Source organism: Sarcophilus harrisii, chromosome 3 (genome assembly GCF_902635505.1).
Source record: "Sarcophilus harrisii chromosome 3, mSarHar1.11, whole genome shotgun sequence".
Lineage (NCBI taxonomy): Eukaryota > Metazoa > Chordata > Mammalia > Dasyuromorphia > Dasyuridae > Sarcophilus > Sarcophilus harrisii.
The window spans coordinates 537,596,627-537,621,141 of record NC_045428.1 but is presented as its reverse complement, the minus strand read 5'-3'; the positions used below and the strand labels follow the sequence as shown (position 1 = coordinate 537,621,141).

The following is a 24,515-nucleotide window of genomic DNA, read 5'->3' as shown; positions in this document are numbered from 1 at the left end:
CCTTTCCTTCTTCCCTAATCTCAATACTTTTTTGGGATCATGAATAGATCAAACCATTTCTTTAGTTTTTATGACTAAAAGCAACACATGATACAGGCACATTCTTATTCTATTTTTTTTTTTAATTTTTAAAGCTTTTTATTTTCATTTAAAGCTTTTTATTTTTATTTTAAAGCTTTTTTTAATTTTTATAGCCCATTTGAAAGACAAACCTTTCACATAATAGATCTTACAAATATAAATGATTTGTAAAGCCCATTTGAAAGACAAATCTTTTACATAGTAAACCTTACAAATATAAATGATTTGTGTCTTCTCTTTATTTGTACTCATTATCTCTTTCTAATAGCTGTGATATTGAATTCGGTATCTACATATAGATTATAGAAGAATTGAATTCCCCATAACATACCTGAACACTCACATAAATGATCATATTTATATATTCTCATATACATCTATTTCTGTCACCCCCATGGTTACAAATATGCATGTACACATACATTAATACTTGCCATTTTAACTACTGCATAATTATATAGATCCATACTCCTAAACTTGCAAACCTACAATAATGTATGCACACATCTACATTTGCATGGATAATCATATGCACAGTCACAGTTCTACAATGGATTGATTGGCACCTATTTGTGCAGTCCGTATGCTATGCTAGCATAATGCTGGAATATAAATACAAAGAATGAAACAATCTCTTCTCACAAGAAGTTCATGCTTGAATGGGATAGTCACTAAGTATTTATCTTATTATATTTAAAGTAAAAAGAAGAAATACACAAGTTCAAGGGAGGATCCCAACAAGTGGAGGAGGAATCAGCAAAGGTTTCATGCAGAAGGTGGTACTGGAGCCACTCTTTAAGAAAGGGAGGAATTATGTGAGGAAAGCATACATTTCAGGCTTGAAGACAAAAGAAAAGGATGGAATTTGGGGCCAGCACAGCAGAGAAGTCCAATTTGTCTAGATCGTGTATTATCACAGCATGTATCTATACTTGCAAACAAATGCTAATATCTAGGTCACAATCATCATTCATACTCAATCATACATACACCTGCCTTGGCTCATAAACACCTTTGACATGATCATACATGCAAGACTGTACTTCGCCCATATACACAGATTTTGAAATATTTCAACTCATCTTTCTCTTCTAGGTATTTACAAGAAAGAAGATTTCCATCTCCTCCTCCAGGTTTATCACATCATGAGCCCTAAGGATGTATCTGTGAGCCAATTCAAGGATGATAATTGGGCCTTAGATGGTCACGTAAGTCCAGTAATATCTTCCCTAATTTCCCATCATAAAGCTTACTTTCTTCTTTCCCCTACTTATACTTTCTCTACTAATGTTTGGGATCCCTTGGACTTTCTCCTGGGAGAAAGAGAAAGAGAACCTCTAAGATGTAGCATAATAGAGCTGGTGGCCTCTGGACTAGGATACAGGAAGATCTGGCTCACAGACCTAGGTCTATGTGACTCTAAGCAAATTACTTCTCTCTGGATCTCCATTTCCTCATCTGTAAGATGAGAGTTGGGCTTAAGGACCCTTCCATCTGAATCATTGCAAACTGCACTGACTCCCAGTCTGTAGAAGCCAAAGGGCTTCTTTCCAGCATGAATCTTACATCTAGGAAGAGTTCTCAGTATTCATCCCCCTGCCTAACTCTGGGAAAGATTAGTAAATCTTTCTGGACTTCAAACCAAAAATATAGTTTCAAATGGAGAAATTAAATGTATAATGTTTCAAATGGAGAAATTAAAAGGCATGATGGTTACAAAGCTAAAGAAATGTGGCAGTGGAAGAGTGTACCTGTAGGCACAGTCCCATTATACAAGATCTCTAAAAGAGAACTCCTGTTCAGTCATTAAATTCTCCGTTTTGAGCCTTCAGCCATCAGACTTAAATTCTTCCAGGGAGATGGTGAAACACAATATCCTCTTCCATAACCCCACAGCCTGAACTGTGGCAGGGGAAGGGAACAGTTGGTATGGCTACCTATGGCCTTCTGAATGAGTATAGTTCAGAAGATGGTACTTTGAGGGCATGTAGTTTATATAAAGGGCTTTCTGTGCAAAACTGTAAAGTTAATCCCTGGAAATGAAATGAGCAGTGCTACACAGGGTCAAGAGCCAAAACGGGATCCCATTGGCAGAGGAGTCAGAATTGTCTGAGGCTGTTAACACTGAATAACGGTGCTGATCCTGGCTGTTAACTCAGGGACACCAAGAGTAGCACAGCCTTGTCTTCTGCCCCCAAGATATCTTAGGGATCAACATTTCTAGCAACTTTTTGTAAAGGTCCATGATGGAGAGGGACATTAGGACTAAACCAGACTCATCCAGTTTCTCTAAGGGGAAGGAAAACCGGGTTTGACCACAAGAATAAGGGAATCACTTAGTTTTATCATCACATCTTTGCTAAATGTGTATTTGAAAGGGGTGTCCATGTATGTGTATATCTAGAGGAAAGTGTACCACATGGCTCTGAATGTATAAATCTGTGTGAGTTTAGCTATGTTGTTCAGTTGATTTTTTCTCTTATGTCTGATTCTCCATGATTCTTTTTGGGGTTTTCATAACAAATGTATTGCAGTGATTTGCCATACTTTTCTCTGGCTCATTTTATAGATAAGAAAACTGAGACACACAGGATTAAGTGACTTGCTCAGGGTCACCCAGCTGAGGCTGGATTTCAGCTCAGAAGATGAGGCTTCCTGACTCCAAATCTAGCAATCTATTCATTGTGCCACCTAGCTGACCCTGGTTATGTCAGTGTCTGTGTATTAGCTAGATGGTGCAGTAAATAGAGCACTGGGACTGGAATTAGGAAAACATCTTCTGTATTTAAATCTGGCCTCAGACACTTATTAGTTATATGATCCTGTGTGCCTCACTTTCCTCATCTGTAAAATGAGCTGAAGGAGGAAATGGCAAATCACTCCAGTATCTTAGCCATGAATACCCCAAATAGGATCATGAATAATCAGATATGACTAAAACAACTGAATAGAAAAAAATGAGTGCTATTTTTTTTAAATCTGTTTGCCTGGAACCATGTAATTATTACAAATAGGTCTCCCTGTCTGTGTCCATAAGCACATCTATGTGTTTCTGGGTCTCTGTTTTTATATTTATGTCTGTATGCCTGCATAAATATGTGCCTGTGTCCATACATCTGTGTATGTATATTAATTTAAATTTTAAGAATGGCTGAGTGTGAATGTGTGGATTTGGGTGTGTGATTGAATATGGAGGAATTCCAAACCATTTGGCTTTTCTCTTGATTCTCCCTTCCTTCCCCTCTCCTTTCCCTCACCCACCTTCATCCCTTCCACATTGCAGGTCTCTTCAGAATCCTCAGGAGGAGGCACCTTTGTATACCAGGGCTTTGTCCGGGGCCAGGACTTCGGGCATTTTGGCCTGCAGAGAATTGGTAAAGTTTGTTTAAGGAATTTTTGTTTGTAAGAAAAGTTTGTTAGACCACACTTGAGCATAGATCAGGGAAGGGCAAATTATATATGCCTGTATCAATGCATCATTCTCACAAGAATCACATTTTTCCCCAAATCCTATTAATTGAATTTCCAATACATGCTGTAGGTGACGAGAGAAACTTCCCTGTCATTTCACTCTGCCATGGCCTGATAGAATATACACAGAAGTAGTGTGATGTGGTAGATAAGAGAACTGAATCAGGAGGAAGAATTTATAAGGTTAATTCAGTTTAACAAATATAATAAAATACCTGCAATATGTTATTCATATATATGTATTTAATTTATAGGTATCCATATCAGAACAAACTCATTTATGTAGCAAAATAGTAAGATGATTTTGCAATAGGGGTGAAAAGCCTATCCAATTTAATGATAGCTGGTTGTCCAAAAAACGAATTTAAGTTCAACTTTAAATTTAACTCATTTAAAACAGACATTTAATCTATGTATTTTCACACTTACACATATATGTATTTTATGCTTAGTATTAAAATTCTGATAACACATAATCCCTTGCCCTTGTGGAAATCAGTTTTACTGGAGGATATTATACTTACATGATAATCATAATCATAATTATAGCTAGGGTTTATTTAGCCCTTTAAAGTTTGAAAAGTGCTTTACTCATCTTATTTAAGCTTCACAATCAACCCTGGAAGGTAAATACTGTTATTTTCCCTATTTTGTGAATGAGTAAACTGAGACTGAGAAAGATTGTGATTTTTCTCATAGTTACATTATATTCAAATTTAATATTTCCCGACTCTGAATCCAATATTGTCCATTGTGCCAGCAGCTAACTCATATAAGTATAATCAAGTGTTTTGTGAAGGCCAGAAAAGTGATGGCCATTACTGACTGAGGCTGAGGGAAGGTCTCATGGAGGAGCTCATTGGCTTTGAAGTGGGATTTAAAGGATGCATAGGAATACAGTGAGGGAAGCAGGATCCTAGGGAACAAACATGTTGCATTAGTCAGGAATGAGCATTACTGTAGCCATGGAATTCACAGAAGGGAGTGGTGTGGAAAGATTGTAGGGGGGGGGGGGGGGATAAGGGGAGAGAGTGTTTACAGGATTATGGAAGATTATGGAGGCTTTGAATGCAAATCCAGGAAATGCAAACTTTACTCTTCCTTATTTTCTTATGATGTAGATCTGATGTGCTTTCTAGTGGCTCTCCATTATCTCTAGGATCTGTTCCACAGTCCTCTGGTCCCCTGGTCCCAATCTCCTTTTCTATACATGTGCTACATAATTCCCCTTCAGAGAAGTATATCTAATGCTCAAGTCAGAAAGACCTCAGTTTGCCCCTTCCTCCCAAGGTTGTTGTGAGGATCAGATAAGAGCATCTATGTCCAGCACTTGACAAACTCAAAGCTCTGTAACTGTGAGCAGTTATTATTACACAGCCAAACTGGCCTGCTCACTTTTCCTCATATGAAGCACTGCATCCCCCATGTCCATGCACGTTCCTCCACTCTCCCTTAGCTTGCTCTTTCCTTACCCTGGACTCACAGAATTAGTTTCTTTCAAAGGTCAGCTGTCTTAGGCTTTTATATGAAATCTCTCTTTTTCTACTAAAAAATTAATATTTTATTTTTTTCCAATTACATGTAAAAGTAATTTTTTGTTTTTTCAAATTTTGAGTTGCAGATTCTTACCCTTCTTTCCCCATATTGAGAAGGCAAACAATTTGACATAGGTTATATATATTAAGTCATGCAAAAAATGAAGTCTTTCTTGATCTTCCTAGCTTCAAATCATCTTATACCTGTTTTGAATATGATTCCTTCCCTTCCTTTTGCACACTCATGTACATGAATACAATGCATAAAAATGTATATGTATAGACAGATAATATTACTTCCAACTTAGATTGTAAACTCTTCAAAAGTAAGGACTTTTTTTTCCTTTATGTCCTCATAAATATATGTAAAGTATATAAATATATACACATATTTAAATATAATAAATATAAAATAGAAATATAATAAATACAAATTGATTAATCAATTGATATTCAGCAGGCATTAGACACTCATATTTTTTTTTTGCAAAAGAATTATATGACAAGAGTAGGATTAATCTGCTAGCAATATGAAGATTGGATGAGGAGAAGAGAAAAATAGACTTAGAAAGAACTAGTACTAGGCAATAGTAGTCTTCTAGTTGCTTGGAAATGAAGACCTGTACTCAGGTGGTAGCATAAAAAACAACCATAGCAATGTGGATAGAGTATTGGACTTGGAACCAGAAGATTTGTGCTTGTTTACAACCAACTATGATACTCCTTGTGTTACTTGATCAATATTTCCAGCCTTGTCTCACACACTACTTGCTTCTATATATTCCATGGTTACAGTTAGATTGTACTGGGCTCATTCCTGCCTAATGCTATGTTTGTTCCCTGTGACATTGCTTCCCCTCACTGTATTCCTACCCATCCTTTAAATCCCACTTCAAAGCCAGTGAGCTCCTCCATGAGGTTTTCCTTCAGTCTCAAGTCAGCAATGGCCATCATTTTCCTGGACTGCACTGAACACATAATTATACTTATGTGAATCAGCTGCTGGCATTGTGGATAGTATTGGACTCAGAATCAGGAAACCTTAAATTTGAATACAGTGTGACTATGAGAAAATCATAACCTTTTTCAGGCTCTGTTTATTCATCCACAAAATAGGGAAAATAACAGGATTTATCTCCAAAGGTTGGTTGTGAAACTTAAATGAAATAAGATGAGTAAAGCATTTTATAAACCTTAAAATGCTAAATAGACCCAGTTATTATTATTATTATTATTGTTACTGTTATCATGTAAGTATAATATCCTCCAATAAGACTGGTTTCCATGAGGGCAAGGGACTGTGTGTTATTAGAATTTTGTAAATACTAAAGCATTAAATACATTTTATAAATACTAAAGCAATTTCTTTCTCCATAAAATGGGGGGTAATGGCATCCCAATAACTTAAATGAAATCTATGTAAATACTGAGGAGACATATATGAAATGGTCAGGAGGTGAAATTGAGCATACTTAGTAACTGATTGACACATGGGTAAGAAAGACTAAGGAATACAGAAAACCTAGGCAGGAAACCTAAGTCACTGGAAGGATGATGGTGCCCTCAAGAAAGAATGTGGTAGTAAGAAAGAGGAGTAGTTTGAGGGGAAAGATAGCGAGTTCTGTGTGGTTTTTTGGATAATATTTGATTGGGGATTTGATTGATCCCCAGATTTGATATCTGGGGATATCCAGTTCTAAATATCTAGAAGGCATGTGAAAGTAGAGTCCAGAAGACAGACAAAGGAATAATCAATTATTCGATTTGTTCTGATGGGGATTTTTTTTTGTGTAGTTTAGACAGGATGATCACTGAGACCCTTCCCATTCTGAAAATCCACAAGTCTTAGAAGTCACAGTCAGAAGTGTAAATATCCCAAAGAAGGTCAGCACTGGAAATAGTCTGCTTTTGGAATGTTCTGTATTAAGATGACAGTTGGTTGTGAGTGAATTGTACTGCTAAGGGAAGTAAAGAGGAGAAAGAGCTGAGTACAGAATATTAGGGAATAGTCACTTTCATGAGTCAGCAATGAATAAAGTGTTAAAAAGTCAAAAGGAGAAGTAGGACAATGGGAGGAGAACTTAGCCAAAAGAAGGGGGACACTCAACAGTGGTAAAAAATGTTGTAGAAAGAACAAGAAGGCTGATGATTAAGTTCAACTTTTTTATAGTGATTAGTAGGTCATTGGTGACATTTGAGAGAGCAATTTGAGAGAAATTAATAAGCTGAAATGAGGAAATTGAACTGGATGATTTCCAACATCCTTTACAGCTGTTGCCCCAGTCAAGGCGGAGGACAGTATGGAGATACTCAGTTTTTGCTGGTAGTCCTAATCTAGCCATCAGCATTTCCTGTTATTAGCTTATAAAAACCAGGTATTTGAGCTTACATGCATTAAATTGGTCCTGATTCTATGAGTATAATACCAGATATGTTGTCAGAGAAGAAAGTGAGGGGGCCTCTTTGTTGCTGAGCAGTGAAGCTTTCCCCATGTTTCAGTTTTTCTGACTTCCCATGATATGAGTCCAGTAGGATGCTGGTAAATGATTAACAACCAGATCTTCAGAGGAAAAAATGTGTACTTAACAGTTTAATCTTCATAATTAACATTTTCCCTAGCACTTTCCTAAGTCTAGACAGCCAACTAATCAGCAAGTTAAGTTCTGATTTTGTGACATTTGCTGATTTCTGTGGTGTAAATATTCACATTGAAAATTTAACTGTCTGCTTTCACAAGATGGTTTGAGCTAGCTCCAGCATACTTCTGTGTGTATCCCTGAAAGACCTGGGAGTGCTCTCATCACTTGGAGTTGTACTGTGAAAATCTTGGGATCTTAAGCAAAAAATTTACCAAAGGACTGATCACTCTTTATCATGAGGTCTGCAGCAAATGCATTCTAGTCCACACCTTCTTTGTCTTATTCTCTCAGGGAGGTGTGTGTGTGTTATTACATAACTCTTCATAAAAATTTGATTTAGGTCTCATACTGACATCTAGAACCCAAGTCTGTTATCTGTTCATTGGAGAGATAAAACATAGAATCTAAGAATATGATGTAGAAGAAAACTGAAAGAGCATTTAGTTCAACTTTTCCCTGAACCAGAACACATTTGGTGCATCCCTTAGCTGCAGCATCTCTGCTTGAGGCTTTTGTAAGTAGGCAATATTCATTCCTTATAGGGCTTTCATTTGTACAGCTCTGACTATTCGGATGTTCCTCGTTATATTATATGCTTGCATGGGCACATTTTTCCAGAAGAACATAACTTATCCAAGGACAGCAACTATAATGCCTTGTACTTAGTAGGTTTTCCATAGATGTTTGTTGAATTGAATTGTCATTGTTCCTCAACATACCCAGACTAGACCTAATGATTCAGTTATAGACTGAGCAGGGCAGAATTGAGAAGACATATTGTCCCATCTAAGGGTCATGAATATGAATGTGTTTATATGTTTTGGAATGGGGGGAAGGAGAAAGAGAATAGGGGGTGTGTTTGGGGACATACCTTATATCATCAGAATAATGGCCAAGGTAGAGGTGCCCTAGTAAAGAAGGAAAACAAATTTTGACCTTTTCAAGTCAAAACCCTTTTCAAATTAGCACTAGGGACTTTAATCTATAATTTTGTCAATAATAAAGTTCTCACTTAGCTTAGATTTGTGAATTCCCTGAACCACAGGCACCCCTTCAGAGTATTTCTAGGGCCATGGTCAGGAAGGTAGGTGGTTAATAAAGGACTTGAGCTTTCTCAGCGCACCAAGCAGGGTTTTCCTTATACCAGATGCCTGAATAATATTCTAGCAACAGCTCTACCCCAGCTCTGACTATGACTGTGACTGTGACTTTGGGTTAAACCATTACAGACCTCAGCCGGCTAGAGACAGACTCCGAGTCCATTGGCCGTCACTTGGCTTCCAACAGCAGTTCGGTAGCCGCAGCTATCCTCGTGCCTTTCATTGGTCTGATCATCGCTGGCTTCGTGCTCTATCTTTATAAACACAGGTATGAGGCTTGGGGAAAGATGCAGCTAGTGATCTGGGCCTAGGAAGATGCCCTACATCTCTCAGCCAGATCTCAATCACATAACCAAAACAGTTGCATTGTTCTGCAGACAAGTGATCTGATACTTTCTCTTTACTTCTCTGTCCCTGTTCTCCATCTGTCTTTCCTTCCCTACAGACGGCGACCCAAAGTCCCATTTAATGGCTATGCTGGCCATGAGAACACCAATGTCCGGGCCACCTTTGAAAACCCCATGTATGACCGCAACCTCCAGCCCACAGACATCATGGCTCCTGAGGCAGAGTTCACGGTCAGCACAGTATGCACAGCTGTATAGCAGGCACTGTGCTGCTGCTGTTGCCAAGGAGAGTGCCATCTTCGGCAGCTGGTGAGAGGGGAATTGGGGGAGAAAGAAAATTCTCAGCCTACCCTATGAGGCTTACTAAAAAGTTCCTTCTCACACACACATACATACTCATGAATAACTGTAGGGGGATAATACCTTCCATCTAGATGCACAAAATATCTTTATTTTTATTAAAAATTTCCAATTTATGATTATTGCTATCCAAATTCACTTGTCAGAATTAGTATATTATTCTAGGTTATTGAGATCTTTTTGTGTTTCAACTGTAATCTAGTTTGTTCCCTGTCCTTCTTGGTTCTGGGCCTTCTGTAAATATTATAAACATAACACCTATGTCTTAATCTATATTTTTCATATAATGTTTCCTTGGCATAGGGCCAAAGAGAGATACCTGAAGCTGGCTACAAGGTTATGATAAGAGATTTCGAAACATAACTGCTCTTGTATTTCCTCTCTGCTCTTCAAAGAAGTCAGGCATTAACTTCAGCCTTGAGTTGAATGGGAAAGACTCTTATCTATACCTGGCCCATAATGGCAAACAAATTGAGTTGAATCTTAATTAGAGAAGAGATAACCAATACTTAATCAGGGGAATAATAAAATTGTTGTTTTTTCATCAGGGTCCAGTCTGTCACACCATTTTTGTTTTGACTTCCTGAAAATCTTGTTTTCTTCTATTTGTTTCATCTTGGTCTTATCCTCAGACAATAAGGGAAAAGCCTGGGATCTCACTAAATCTACCATGTCCAAGGCAAGCAGTTTCACTCTCAGAGTTTTTCTTTTCAAACATCTGTGGCCTATTTTTTTTTATAGCAAAAGCTCTATAGCATTCTCAGATCTTGCCAACATCTCTCCCTATCCCCTAAGCCAATATACCTTTCTTTGTTCATTTACTTTCTTAGTTCCAAGCCAACCATGGTCCTAATCGAGGAGGGGGCAAAGACATTACAAATTCCATCTTAGACAGCATAGATATCCTTATCCCTTCTTTCTTATGACTACGCCTCAGATGTTTGAAGGCCATAATTTTGTTGGTTCCTATATTTTTTCTTTTCCATGCTAAACATCTCTATTTCCTTTACTTGATCTCATAAAGCACATTTTAGCCTCCTCCTCATCCAACTGGACCTCTGTATTTCAGTTTGTCAGTGTTCTTACTAAAATGCTAAAATACTCCAGGTGTTGTTTCACCACTACAGAACAAAGCAGGGCTGTTCCTCCACTTATTATGCATTCTCTGCCTCTCTTAATGTAACTTCCAAAGTGTATATAGGGGAATTGGGGGGAAGGGGGAAAAGAGAAGTAGTATGATATGGTACTCTGTGTTATAAATACAGGTCTGCTAATAACACTTTTAAAAAACCATAATTTATCATTATTCCAAATTTAGGTGTTTCTGGTTTAGAGAATTTAATGTCCAGATCAACAGAATTCCTTCTTGACCTCAGACAAGATATTTTTAAATAAAATTTGTAAGAATCTTGAACAAAGAAGATACTACAATATAGTTAAATAGACTAAAGCTAATGTTCTGTTTCTTCTAATGGAGCAATAATTACTGACTCCTTTGGGAACACCCTTTCAGAATATTCTCTTAAAACCACTCACTTCCTCTAACCATTCCTCTCTCATGGGTTTTCTCTTAGCTGATTAGGTTGACTCAAAGTAATCAAAGAAACTTCCTCCTCTCATCAAATATCTGATTCCATGGGAAATAAGGGAAAGAAAGGATACTAGAACATAGAATGTTAACTCTTTTCCCTTCAGGGTAATGAGAAGAGTGATCTTAAGTGGACTTGAGATGATTCTCGTTCTACATTTGTTTGTTGTTATTTGTTATTAGGAAAGGTAAATGGTACTATGGGTAGAGTTTCAAGTCTCTAGTCAAGAGAACTCATCTTTATGACTTCAGGTATGATCTCAGACACTTACTAGCTCTGTCACCCTAGGCAAGCCACTTCATTCTGTTTTCCTCAGTTCTTAATCTATAAAATGATTTGGGGAAGGAAATGGCAAACTACTCCAAAATCTCTGCCAAAAAAGTCATGGTGTCATGTTGAAGAACAGTGATCTTAAGATTAGATAGAATAGAATGTCATTATATACTAATATTATATAAGAATATTATTCTATTCTATTAGAATTCAACAAATAGGTGCTTACTATGCTAAGTGATGGTAATGTGAAGAAATGGCAGAAATAGCACCCTACTGGGAAGGAGAAGAAATGATCAGATTAAACCTGAATGGATGGAGTTAAAGAGAGAAAACATTATAGTAGGAAACTAAGGTTGAAAATCTGAATGACAAGGATACTGGAGTTCTCAAGAGTAATTGGGACATTTGGAAGAGGGTTAGACTTGAAGAAAACTAAAGTTAGCTCTGTTTTGGACATGTTGAGTTTTAGATGCCTACAGAATATTAAATAAAAAATGTCCATTAAGTAGTAGATAATGCAAGACTGGAAAGAGATCTGGGTCATTTATATAGATGTGGGAACCATCTGCATAGAAATGATAGCTGAAACTATGGGAGTTCATGAAATCACCAAATGACAGAGAATAGAGAGAAAAAAACTTACAGCAGATCCTTGGGGTAGGAAAATAAAAATCTAGCAGAGGAAACTGAGGAGGAGCAATTAGATGTATAGAAGTAGAAACAAGAGAAAGCATTGTCACAAAACCCCGAAGAGGGTAGAAAACTAAATAGTTTTATAGGGTTTATAAAGATTAGGATTGACAAGGGATCATTAGATTTGACAATTAAGATCATTGAAAACTTGAGAACAGTTTCTACTGGATGATAAGGTCACAATCAGATGACAGAGTTTGTAGAAGATGACTTTTTCCCAAAGAGTTTAATTGAGAACAGAAAGCAAGCTAAAATGATAGCAAGGATGATAGGCTCTCATGTTATTTTAATAATGAGTAAGACTTGAGCATGTTTGTAGACAGCAAGAAGGGAACTAGTAGAAAATGAGAAATTGAAGATTAGATGGTTGGAATTATAATAAGAAAAGTCCTATAAAGACAAGAAGGAATGGGATCAAGGATACATGTGGATGGGTTGGCTTTGGCAAGAAGGGCCACCTCTTCATCAGAAACTGGAGTGAAGGAAAATATAGCAGTAGATGCATTTGAACAATATTAAAACATTATTTAAAGGTTAGGTATAATTAATAAAGTTACAGAAGCCTATGATAGGAAAAGAAGGAATTAAAAAGGAAACTCGGCAAATAGCCCTACTTTTTTGAAGTATGGAGGTAGATCTTCAGCAAAGAGGATGAGGAATGCGGAGCCATGGGAAGACTGAGGATTAATGGGACTTACAGCAGTCAAGGTGGTGTATGGGATAGAGAATGGGGTATAAGATTTCTTTGCTGCAGTAAGCCACAGATAAGATTAAACAAGATAAATTTCCAATGGACACATGCTGCTTTTTCATGGTTTCCTCCTGAGCAATTTAATCAGAGTGAAGAAGTTAAGTGATAAAAATAATCCAGGGCGATATATTATTGATCACAGGACAAGGTAAGAATTAGGGTATAGTATAGAATTGAACCATTTCACTACAGTGAGAAGATTTGCTGAGAGAGAGAGAGAGAGAGAGAGAGAGAGAGAGAGAGAGAGAGAGAGAGAGAGAATATGAATATGTAGCTAAAGCAGCAGCAGTATTGATAGCCTGTAATGTGTTGGGTGATGGTGTGATTAGAAGTCACATTAAAGATGAAGAATAAAGTTAGAGGTAGGAAAGCTAGGGAAAGATGGAATAATTGAAAGGTCACTATTGGATATAGGAATTTTTAAATTCCTTGTCAGAAAAAAAAATGGAATTATGTATTTCCATTTTCTTTGTGTCTTCAGCTGTCATCCTATTAAATTAAAAATTAAGTTTATCTCTCTCCTTTTTCTTTTGGCAACCATTTTTAAAGCTCCTTTTGCCATTAGCATTTTTTACAAAATTAATTTGAGGTTTAGTTTTTCTAATCCTGTTCTTGCAGGATTGTACCATTCTTTTGCATTCATCTTCATTTACTTGTCTTTGCTTCTTTTACATCTCTCCTTTTACAGACTTCCTCCAAGAATTATTTTTGGAGTCTTATCAGGTTCCTTAGACACTTAGCCCCTTCTTTTAAATTGTAGCTTTTTCTTATTGTTATTCCTTTTCCTCCAGACCCAATGGTTCCAACATATATTTCATCCATTGTTTAGCCAGCTTCCATTTACCAAGTAAAAACATTATAATTCCTTTCCATCTTGGTACCCCTTTAACTATCATAATGAATTTTAGCACTTTAGCACAAAGAAACCCAACAATAAGCAGTAAATCTAAAATCAATTACATTTGTCAAGTCATCTATATAATTGAACATACAATTTCATGGAGGTTATTTATAGCAGTATAATGACAAATAAGAAATTTACAATAATAAATGTATGTTTTAACCATAATACAGCTAGTATTTAAATGAGACAGAATGAAAGGAGAGACTTCCTGACTTCAGGCTCTATGCTACCTATGTTTCCAAAGTTGTAAATATGCATCACATAAAATAAGTTTAGGTAAAATGAACATTCTCATAGTTTCATGGAGGAAATATTGAATATATGTTGTCAAACATGAGGAGGCTAGAGAGCAGATTCTGGACTTAAAGTGGGGAAAGAAAAGAAGCCTGAAGAAGGAGACAAAATTGGGGAGTGGGGTTAAAAAAAACTTTAAATTATATGTTGCAATTATTTACCCTTTCCATTTGGTGATTCTAGAATCAGCTTTGACAAGTAGGACTTAAGTTGTACCCCATATAGGATAAAATCTTTAGCATTTTATTCCCTGAATTCTTTCTGATTGGACTCAGTTCAGGGATCCCCAACACACAAGTGCTACAGTCATAATCCTGATTCATCAGAAGCCTAGGAAAAACACTTTACATATGCATGCCTTGATTAAACACTAGATATTGCTTGAATTCAAAGAGAAATAATTTATTCAATAAAGAGTTGGGCAAAAGGTAAGCAAATAAGAGCAGGAAAAAAATTAACCATACAGAACTTAGATTCCGTTTTTCTCCAGTTTTTAACATTAATGTTTATAAGATATTGAGTTTCAATTTTTCCCTCCTTTCCTTCTCTCCCTTATCCCCAAGACAGCAGTCTGATATAAGTTATACATGAACAGTCATGTTAAATGTTTCCACAATTCTCATGTAATTACTTGTGTAAAAGAAGAATCATAATAAAAGGCAAAAACCACGAGAAATGAAAAACAAAAAAAAAAAAAACAAAACAAAAAGTTTAAAAGATTTGCTTCTATCTGTATTTATATTCCACATTCTTTCTCTAAATGTGGATAGTATTTTTTAAATCTTGATTATTTTGGAATTCTCTTGAATCATTATATTGTTGAAAAGAGCTAAGTCAATTATAGTTGATCATTGCAGAATATTGCTGCTGCTGTGTATAGTTGTGATTGTGTATACACAATCAATATCCCTATCACTATCAATATCATGTAAGTCTTTGCAAGTTTTTTTTTGAAATCCATCTGTTCATCATTTCTTATAGCTCAATAATATTCCATTATATTTATATATTACAATTATTTCAGTCATAGTCCAGTTGATGGGCTTTCCCTCAATTTCCAGTTCTTTATCATCACAAAAGAAATGCTATAAATATTTTTTGCACATATGGGTTCTTTTCTCTCATATATGATCTCTTTGGAATACAGACCTAGTAATAGTATTGCTGGATCAAAGGGGATACATAATTATATAAGCATTTGTGCATAGTTCCAGAAATATTCTCCAGAATGGTTGGATCAATTTACAACTCTTCAAACAATGTGTTAGTGTTCCAAGTTTCCCCCATTTTCTCCAACACTTATCATTTCCCTTTTCTGTCATATTAGCCAACTTGATAGATATAAGGTGGTACTTCAGAGTTGTTTTAATTTATATTTCTCTAATTGTTAGTAATTTAGAGCATTTTTTTTTCCATGACTGTCGATAGTTTTAATTTCTTCATCTAAAAATTGCTTGTCCATATCCTATCATTTATCGATCAGGGGATGACTTATATTCTTATAAATTGTATTCAGTTCTCTTATCTTAGAAATGAAGACTTTATTAGAAACAATGCCTATAAAAATTATTTTCCAGCTTTCTGCTTTCCTTCTAATCTTTTTTTTTACTTTAATGTAGTCAAAATTATTTATTTTGCATATCAAATTGTTCTTGGTGTCTTGTTTGGTCATAAATTCTTCCTCTTTCTCTAGGTCTGGCAGGTAAACTATTCTTTACTCTTCTAATTTGCTTAGAGTATCATCCTTTATGTTTAAATCATGTGTCTATTTCAACCTTATCTTGGTATAAGTATTAGATCTTAATCAATACCTATTTTTTCATGCTAATTTCCAATTTTCCCAGCAGTTTTTTGTCAAGTAGTAATTTCTTATTCCAGAAGCTGTGGTCTTTGGGTTTATCAACCGGTAGGCACATATTGCTATGTCTTCTGTACCTGATGTATTTCACTGATTTACCATTTAATGTCTTAGGTACTAAAAATAGTTTTGATGATTGTTACTTTATAATATAGTTTTAGATCTAGTACTATAGACCTCCTTTCTTTCCATGTTTTTAAATTAATTTCCTTGATATTCTTGACTTTTTGTTTTTCCAGATAAATTATGCAATTAGTTTTGTTTACTCATTGGCTATTCTAGTTCTTTTAATATCTTTTTCGTCTCTTATTGCTCAACCTAACATTTCTGGTATAATATTGAATAATAGTGGTGATATTGGTCATCCTTGTTTTACTCCTGATGTTATTAAAAATGTTTCTAACTTAGCTCCATCATATGTAATGAATGCTGATGGTTTTGGATAGATGCTCCTTATTATTTAAAAGAAAACACCAGAGAGCATAGGAATAAATGGAGTTTTCCTTTAAATAATAAGTATCATCAATCTAAAATCAACATTATTGCATTACTTTCCTCTTTATTTGGTGGCATATTTGCCTTTTTTATTTTTGATACTGCTAATTTGGTTTTCTTGTCCTTTTAAAATCAAATTAACTAGAATATATATCTAATTTATTGAGTTTTTTTTTTTAAATAAAACCAGTTCTTAGTTCTATTTATTAGTTCAGTAGTTTTCTAACTTTCTCTCTACTTTGATTTTTAGAATTTCTAGCTTGGTATTTAATTGAGGATTTCGAATTTGTTTTTTTCTGCCTTTTTAAATTGCATGCTCAATTGACTGATCTGATTTTTCTCAATTTTATTCACAAAAGCATTTAGAGATAAAAAAAATTTCTTTTTTAGAACTACTTTGTTTGCATCCCATAAGTTTTGATATGTTGTCTCTTATTGTCATTCTCTTGTATAGAATTATTGATTGTTTCTATGATTTGTTTGGCCCACTCATTTTTTAGGAATAGATTATTTAATTTTAATTAATTTTTGATTAATCTTTTCATGGCCCTTTATTGCATGTAATTTTCATTGAATCACAATCTGAAAAGAAGTTATTTAGTGTTTCTGTCTTTCTGAATTTGAATGTGAAATTTTTATGCCCTGATAATGGTCAATTTTTGTGTAGATGCCATGTATCACTGAGAAAAAGGTATATTCCTTTTTATCCTTATTTATTTTTCTCTAGAGACCTATCATATCTAACTTTTCTAAAATTCTATTCACCTTCTTGACTTCTTATTTATTTTGTGTTTAGATTTATCTAGTTCTGAGAGGAAGAAGTTAAGGTGTCCCACTAGTGTAATTTTACTCTTTATTTCTTTTTATAATTCACTTAACTTCTCTAAGAATTTGGACTCCATACAACTTGGTGTATATATCTTTAATATTGATATTACTTCATCCTATAATACCTTTTAACAAGATGTACTTTCCTTCCTTATGTCTTTTAATTAGATCTATTTTTCCTTTTGCTTGTCTTGAGATCAAAATTGCTACCCCTGCTTTTTTTACTTTACCTGCAACACAATAGATTCTGCTCCAGCCTTCTACCTTTACTCTGTTTGTGTCTTTTTTAATGCATTTCTTGTAAACAACATATTGTAGGAATCTAATTTTTAATCCTCTCTTCTAACTACTTCCCTTTTATGGGAAAGTTCATCTACTCACATTCGCAGTTATTATTACTATTTATTTCTTTCCAACCTATTTTTCCCCATTTATATTTTTCTCCTCTCTTTTACCATTTCTCTTCTTACCAGTGTTTTACTTCTAACCACAGCTTCCTCAATATTCTCCCTTCTCTCAGCCTCTTGTTTCCGTTTTCTTTCCTCTTTCTCCTCCCATTTTTCTATAGGGTAAGATAAATTTCTATGCTCACATTAGTTTGTATGTTATTTCTTTTTTAAACCAAATGTGATAAAAGTAATGTTCAAACAATGTTCATCCTCTTCATTTTTTACCTCTACTGTAACAGTTTTTTGTGACTCTTCATGTGATATAATTTACTCTATTCTGCCTCCCTCTTTCCTTTCCTTTTACTACAATTCATTTTTGCACTCTTTAATTTTTTTTATATCATCACATCAAAGTCATGCCATGCCCCAAACCTCTGTCTATTATACTCCTTTTACTTGTTTCAAGAGTTACATTCCTCAAGAGTTATATATGTCATCTTTCTGTGTAGTAATGTAAACAATTTAAATTTATTGAATAATGTGTTTGTTTTTTCTTCACTTTATACCTTTTATATGCTTCTCTTAAGTCTTGTTTTTGAAGAATGAGTTTTCTATCAGAATCTGTTCTTTTTATAAGGAAAATTTGAAAATACTCTATTTTATTGAATGTCTTTTTCCTGTGAACGATTATAATTAATTTCATTGGGTAAATGATTCTTGGTTATAATCTAAACTTTTTTTGTCTTTTAGAATATGATATTACAAGCACTTAGATCCTTTAATGTAGAAGCTGCTAAGTTTTGTGTAATACTGACTGTGGTTCCATGATATTTGAATTGTTTCTTTCTGAGTACTTGTAGTATTTTCTCCTTGACCTGACAATTCTGAAATTTGGCTACAATATTCTTTGAAGTTTTCATTTGGGGATCTCTTTCAGGAAGTGATCAGTGAATTATTTTATTAAATACTCTATGTTCTAGAATATCAGAGCAGTTTTCCTTGATGGTTTCTGGAAAGATGCTTTCCAAGCTCTTTTTTTAAATCATGGCTTTCAGGTAGTCCAATAATTCTAAAAATTATGTCTCCTAAATCTATTTTCCATGTCAACTGTTTTTCCAGTGAAGTATTTTATATTTTATTCTATTGTTTCATTCTTTTGATTCTGTTTGACTGATTCTTGATGTCTCATAGTCATTAGTTTCCCCTGGCTCAATTTTATTATTTTTTTATTTTTTGCTGAGGGAATTGAGGTCACTTAGTGACTTGCCTAAGGTCACACATCAAGGAAGTGATAAGTGTCAGAGGTCAAATTTGAACTCAGGTCCTTCTACTTCAGGGCTATTGCTTTATCTACCATGCCACTTAATTGTCACCCCAATTCTATTTTTTAAAGAATTATTCTCTTCAATGAACTCTATATGTCCTTTTGCAGCTGGCTAATTCTACTTAATTATTTGTTTTCTTGAGTGGATTCTCCCCCTTTCCCCAATTAGGTCTATTGTATTTTTAAAGAAATTGATTTGTTTGTCTTTCTTTTTCTAAGCTATTGCCTATTTCTTGCATAGCTTTCATTTCTTTTCCCAATGTTTTTTCTACCTCTCTTATTTGATTTTAAAAATCCTTTTTGAGCTCTTCTAAGAAAGCTTTGAGTCTTGAAACCAATTCATTTCCTCATTGAGGCTTTACATGTAGGCATTTTGACATTTGTTGTCCTCTTCTAAATTTGTGTTTTGATCTTGCCTGTCTCCATATTGGCTTTCTAAAGTCAAGGTTCTTTCCCCCGTCTCATTTTTATCCTATTTTGTGACTTGTATAATTGAACTATTCTCCTGGGACACAGAGTATACTTTCCTAAGCTTCTTGTAGTGGGGTCCAGTGGCCTTGTCACTGCCTTTTGGATTAAAATCTCAGATGTTAGTAGTTGGCCCTCTTCACTGGCATGGCTCAGTCTCGCCATCCCTGTGGCGTCATGGTCCTGGGGCTGGCAATTTGTTTTCTGTGCCAACACTGAAAGTCTTACATCTGATCTGATGCGCCCCTGACCTATTGAGCCATGATCTGAGCTTCTGCTCTGTGCTATGATGAAGAGCCTCCTCCTGGCTTGTGCAGACCCCATCTATACTGGGCTATGCTTCTTTTTTACCCAGTGAGACAGACATTTCCTGAAACCTGTTATCTTAAAGCTCAAAAAATTTTATATCTCCTTTTTGTAAGTACTATCACTCCAAAAATCCATTTAGAAGCTTGATTTTATGTTATTTCCAAGTAAAACTGGGGAGAGCTCAGGTAACTCCCTGGCTTTTCTCTATCATTTTACCTCCTTCTCCTTTCCTGCAATAAATTTCTTATAAAAACTCTACACTTTACCTCAGTGATGGTCTATGCATGTTTCAATTTTTTCCCACTCTCCTGGTAGTGAAAAATATTTCAGATTTAGAATCAGAGGACCTGGGTTAAAATTTTTCAAATCCTAACCTTGTTAGCCATGGGAGCATGAGCAGCTCTCTTTCCTTTTCTAGACATCAGTTTACTCATATAAGAGATTGGTTTATATGATCACCAAGACCTCTTCCATCTAAAAATGCTATTATTCTATTATTTACTAATCCTACTTGCAATCCTCTTCCAGCACTGACTTCCTTTCCTCCTTTCTCCCTCCCCCCAACCTCTCCTTTCAGTATTAACAGTCTAGGAGCAGCATTAAAGTTATTGTCCTCTGAGAAGAACATGGTTGAGCTATATCTATGCATTATTGGGATTTAGATACCATAAAAAATTTTTTTGGAAATAGAATTCCCACAGCATTTTCTTTCTAGGTATAGAGGTATTTTAGTATCAAGGTTAAGAAAATGAGCTATATATCATAACTAAAATATAAATTCTTCAAGCCAAAATTTTGAATTCCCTTTCCTCCATTTCTTAAATATCTTCTGTTTTCCTCAGAAGTGTGCAAGGGTTAAGAATGGGATAAATGTGGAGGCAAGTGAAACATGGCTGATTGTTACATATATAACTAAACTATATGTTTTACTTCTTGTCTTTCTTCTTCAACCTCACCTATAGTTCTTCACAGGGCAGGACTTGAGCTAACAATGTGTGCAACATCACCATCATCTGTCTTGTCTTTATCTGCTGCTGTTGCTGCTGCTGCTACTGCTGCTGCTGGAATTGCAGGCCCTTCACCTCACCATCTTAGAGATTCAACTCATCAAACCCTGCATTTGAACCCATTCCTTGGGGCAAGGATTGAGAAAACAAGAAGAGGCAAGAACCTTTATGGAGAAAAAATGAACAGAATATTGGGTGCTTATACAAATACACACACACAAATATACTCCTCTAATTTTTTGAGTCCTGCAGAAGTGACCAAAGGAGCTAAGAAAATGTCATGCGCCACATCTTTTATTGGAAAAAAAAGATAGCAAAGGAAAAAAAAATATCAGTTTTATCTCAGAGAGATTCAAGCCAGCAAATCAAGAAGCAAAAGTTTAAAATTCTCTACCACAGATAGCAGTATTGTATTGTTCCTCTCACTTACCAAACACCTATGCCTATATATCATGATTTAGGGGCAAAAATCATCAATTTGAAAATAGATTGATCTGCAAAATGGAAGTCACAAGTCAGCCAAGTCTGAAGAAAATTCTGAGGGATAATGAAAAATACTTATTTTGTTTCACTGGCTCCAAACTAGTGATTTCAAAATGTATATTGAGTCATGAGTAAGAACAGATAAGATGAGCCAAGAGAAACTAAGACCTAGAAATCTAGTTGAGGAGGAATTTAGAAGAGGTCTGATAAGGAATATTTATGGGGGAAAAACATGGATAATAATTGCACAGTAACAATAAAATAGATAGATTAGTTTTGATTTCACTGATGAATAGAAACTCACATCAGTGAGATTACTGATCCACTGAGATCTAAGATACACCGTGGTTGAGGCCATGTAATTGATTAGGTAGGGAGGTATAGTGAGAATAGCAGATTCAGAGAGAGAAGCATTTGGGAATCAGGAGCCTCACAAAGGCAGGGAACAATAGGCAGACACCATGGATCTAGGCAGTAAAACAGAGTTTGGGGTCCAAGAAAACAGAGGAACAGACAGTTCCCGATATACCAAGAGATTCTAAATTTGGCTGTTTGATCCAGGCAGGGAAGAACAAATGGAGAAACAAAACAATGTTAGAAACAGAATTCTCTTACCCATGTTGGAGGGCAAGATTTGAGCAGGTGTGTGTTTGTATCAATGAAAAAAAAAAAAAATTCTGGCCGTACACTCAGTAATAGCATAGGGAGCTAAGCCTTCTGGGACTTTTTTTTTACACAAAGAAGTTAAGTTAATAAGCCTCTCATATTCTTAATCTTATTAAAAGAGGACTTGGAAAATATTTTCACTATTTTATCAGTTTAACAGCAAAAGTAAAAATAGCTTTATAAAATTAACTTGTTTTGAACTCACTCTTTTTATGACTTTAAAAGATTTTTTTTAAGCTGAATTAATTTAAAAGTCCTAAATTGAGAAAGTCCGTACTGCTAATTTTCTGGTAGGCCAATTTCTGCATGTATGAACCTATATGTCTGTAAGCATATGTGTGTGCGTGTGTGTATGTATACACATAGTACTTATTCTAAGGTTCAGTTTCCAGCAAATCCCAACATTGGACACAAATCTTAGCAGTAATCAGAATTATTAGGTCACATTAAATCTTGAAATAACAATAGAAATATGCAGCTTTGTCATCTCTAAATTTTATGTGTTTGAAGATTAGCTATTGTTAAATTCCAGTAGTGTGAATAAGGGTTGGGAGATTTGATACCTCTCTGAGCCTTGTCAATGAGAAACACTCTTAGAAATCTCTAACAACAACCTAATGTGGAGATTGACCAAAGCCAGGAGAAAACTCTACATTGGCACTAACTACAGCATCCATTAGTGATAATGCACAGTATCTGGGTCATCACAGCAGCCCAAGGAATTAGACAAGGATACTTCATTCACAATTATATTTCTGCTTTTCTTCATTTTGAACAAAATGCAGAAAGTTACTTGGCTGCTGTATTGTCCCCAGTCCCCAACCCCTTTTCCCACTACATTCTTTTCTCCAAATAATCCATCTCATATCCTCTCCTCTCCCCTTTCCCACTTTTGGAATTTTCTCTGAAGACTGAGGGGAAAGGGCAGAGGAGAGAAATCATTCATTTGCAAATGGGTAGCCAAGATCTCCTCAAGTAACTAGAACCACTTAAGGGATTTTTTTTGTGGCTGCCTCATCACCACCCAAACTCACTACTTGCACACCTCCAGCCCATGGGGAAAAAACAAAAAAAAAGAAAAAGAAAAAGAAAAAAAAAACTCTTTTGTACAGAGATATATTTTTATGAAACAAAGTTTGTACAGTTGAAAAAATAAGAAACAATGTAATTTTTTTTCATTATTGTAGGTAAAAAGTAGTGGAACCCTTTTTTGTAAATGTAATAAAATGTATAAATATGGTTTACAGAAAATAACCGGATTGTAAATATGTAATCTACACATCCCCTTGGCTTGTCTGAAGTATATATGTGTTAATTTATCTGTCTCTGTATATGAGGCTTTTCCCCTGGTGTCCTGGCATATGGTACTTCCCTGAATTTGAAAGCTATTTTAAATTTTTTGAATTCAAATAAAATATAAATTTTTGCATAGTGTGTCTTTTTATTTTCGTTAGGAGTAAATAAATGGGTGGAGGTGAACTGTTGTGAGGATATATGAATTAATATATGTGAAGTACTTTGTAAAACTGTAAGGGACTTATAGTAATGTCAGCCATAATCCAAATTGAGGTCTACTTCCATTGTAACATAGAACAAACATACTTAGAATGCATTGGATGCCAAAGTAGAGAGATAATATTTTTCAAGGTTTTATGACTGATTCCTGGTTTTTGAACCATTTTATTGGCATTAAGAGAAATGTTCTCAACATGACTTATATGGAAATATGTTTCAAATGAATGTACACACATAACCTATATCAAATTGCTTGCCAGTGTTGAGGAAGGGAGAGAGGTAAGGGAAAGAGGGAGAGAATAAAAAATTTTAGAATTCAAAATCTTTGAAAAAAATGGATGTTGAAAACCCTCTTTAAATGTAAATGCAAAATAATATATTATTAAAATAAATTTTAAAAAATTTTAAAAATTAAAAAAATACCATCCACCTGCTTGTATTATGGTGACAATCCAATGAGATAATATTTGTAAAGCATTTTGCAACTCTAAAAATGCTACAAAAGTACTAATTTTTATTATTGTTGTAAAAATCAATGAAAAGCTATAGAAAAATTTACAGGAGAAAAATGAACCTATAGACAAGATAGATATGCAGCAAATTCTACAAAAGATTTAAAGAGCAATTAATATTTATACTACATAAATTATGCTTAAAAATAAATAAATAAAGCATGCTAACAAATCCTTTTATGAGACGAATATTTTCCTTGTAACTGGATCAATCTTTACTGAAATTGTCTTCTTTTCAAGTTGTCATCCAATATTTCTTTTCTTTCATAGTCAAGTTTAATAAATGCAGTGGTATACAGGTAAATGTTAACAGTCCACTCTCCCAAAACAATAACAATGACACAATGAACAAAACATACTCATTAATATTTTTCTAGTGCTTGTCTTTAAATTAGCTAGTTTTGCTTTTGCTTTAGCTGATATTATGATCACTATACCTGCCTTTTTGACATCAACTGAAACGTAAGAGATTCTGCTCTATCCCCTTTTTTTTAACTGTATATGTATCTCCCTGTTTCTAATGTATTTCTTGTAGACAATTTATTATTCAATGCTGACTTATAATCCATTATGCTGTCTGCTTCCATTTTATGGATGAGTTCATCCCATTCACATACACAG

The 24,515-nt window shown here is 34.9% G+C and overlaps 1 protein-coding gene across 1 annotated transcript in view; it reads left to right on the top strand.

Moving 5' to 3' along the window:
* The window catches only part of CSMD2 (CUB and Sushi multiple domains 2), a 994,819-nt gene extending 971,330 nt beyond the window's left edge, over positions 1 to 23,489 (top strand). The window contains exons 67-71 of the mRNA XM_031962095.1: positions 1,177 to 1,289; positions 3,365 to 3,455; positions 8,956 to 9,094; positions 9,272 to 9,482; positions 20,674 to 23,489. Of these exons, the coding sequence (XP_031817955.1) occupies positions 1,177 to 1,289; positions 3,365 to 3,455; positions 8,956 to 9,094; positions 9,272 to 9,431 (503 nt within the window). The 3' untranslated portion in view covers positions 9,432 to 9,482; positions 20,674 to 23,489. The remainder of the gene's footprint in view (positions 1 to 1,176; positions 1,290 to 3,364; positions 3,456 to 8,955; positions 9,095 to 9,271; positions 9,483 to 20,673) is intronic.
* Positions 23,490 to 24,515: the final 1,026 nt, after the last annotated feature.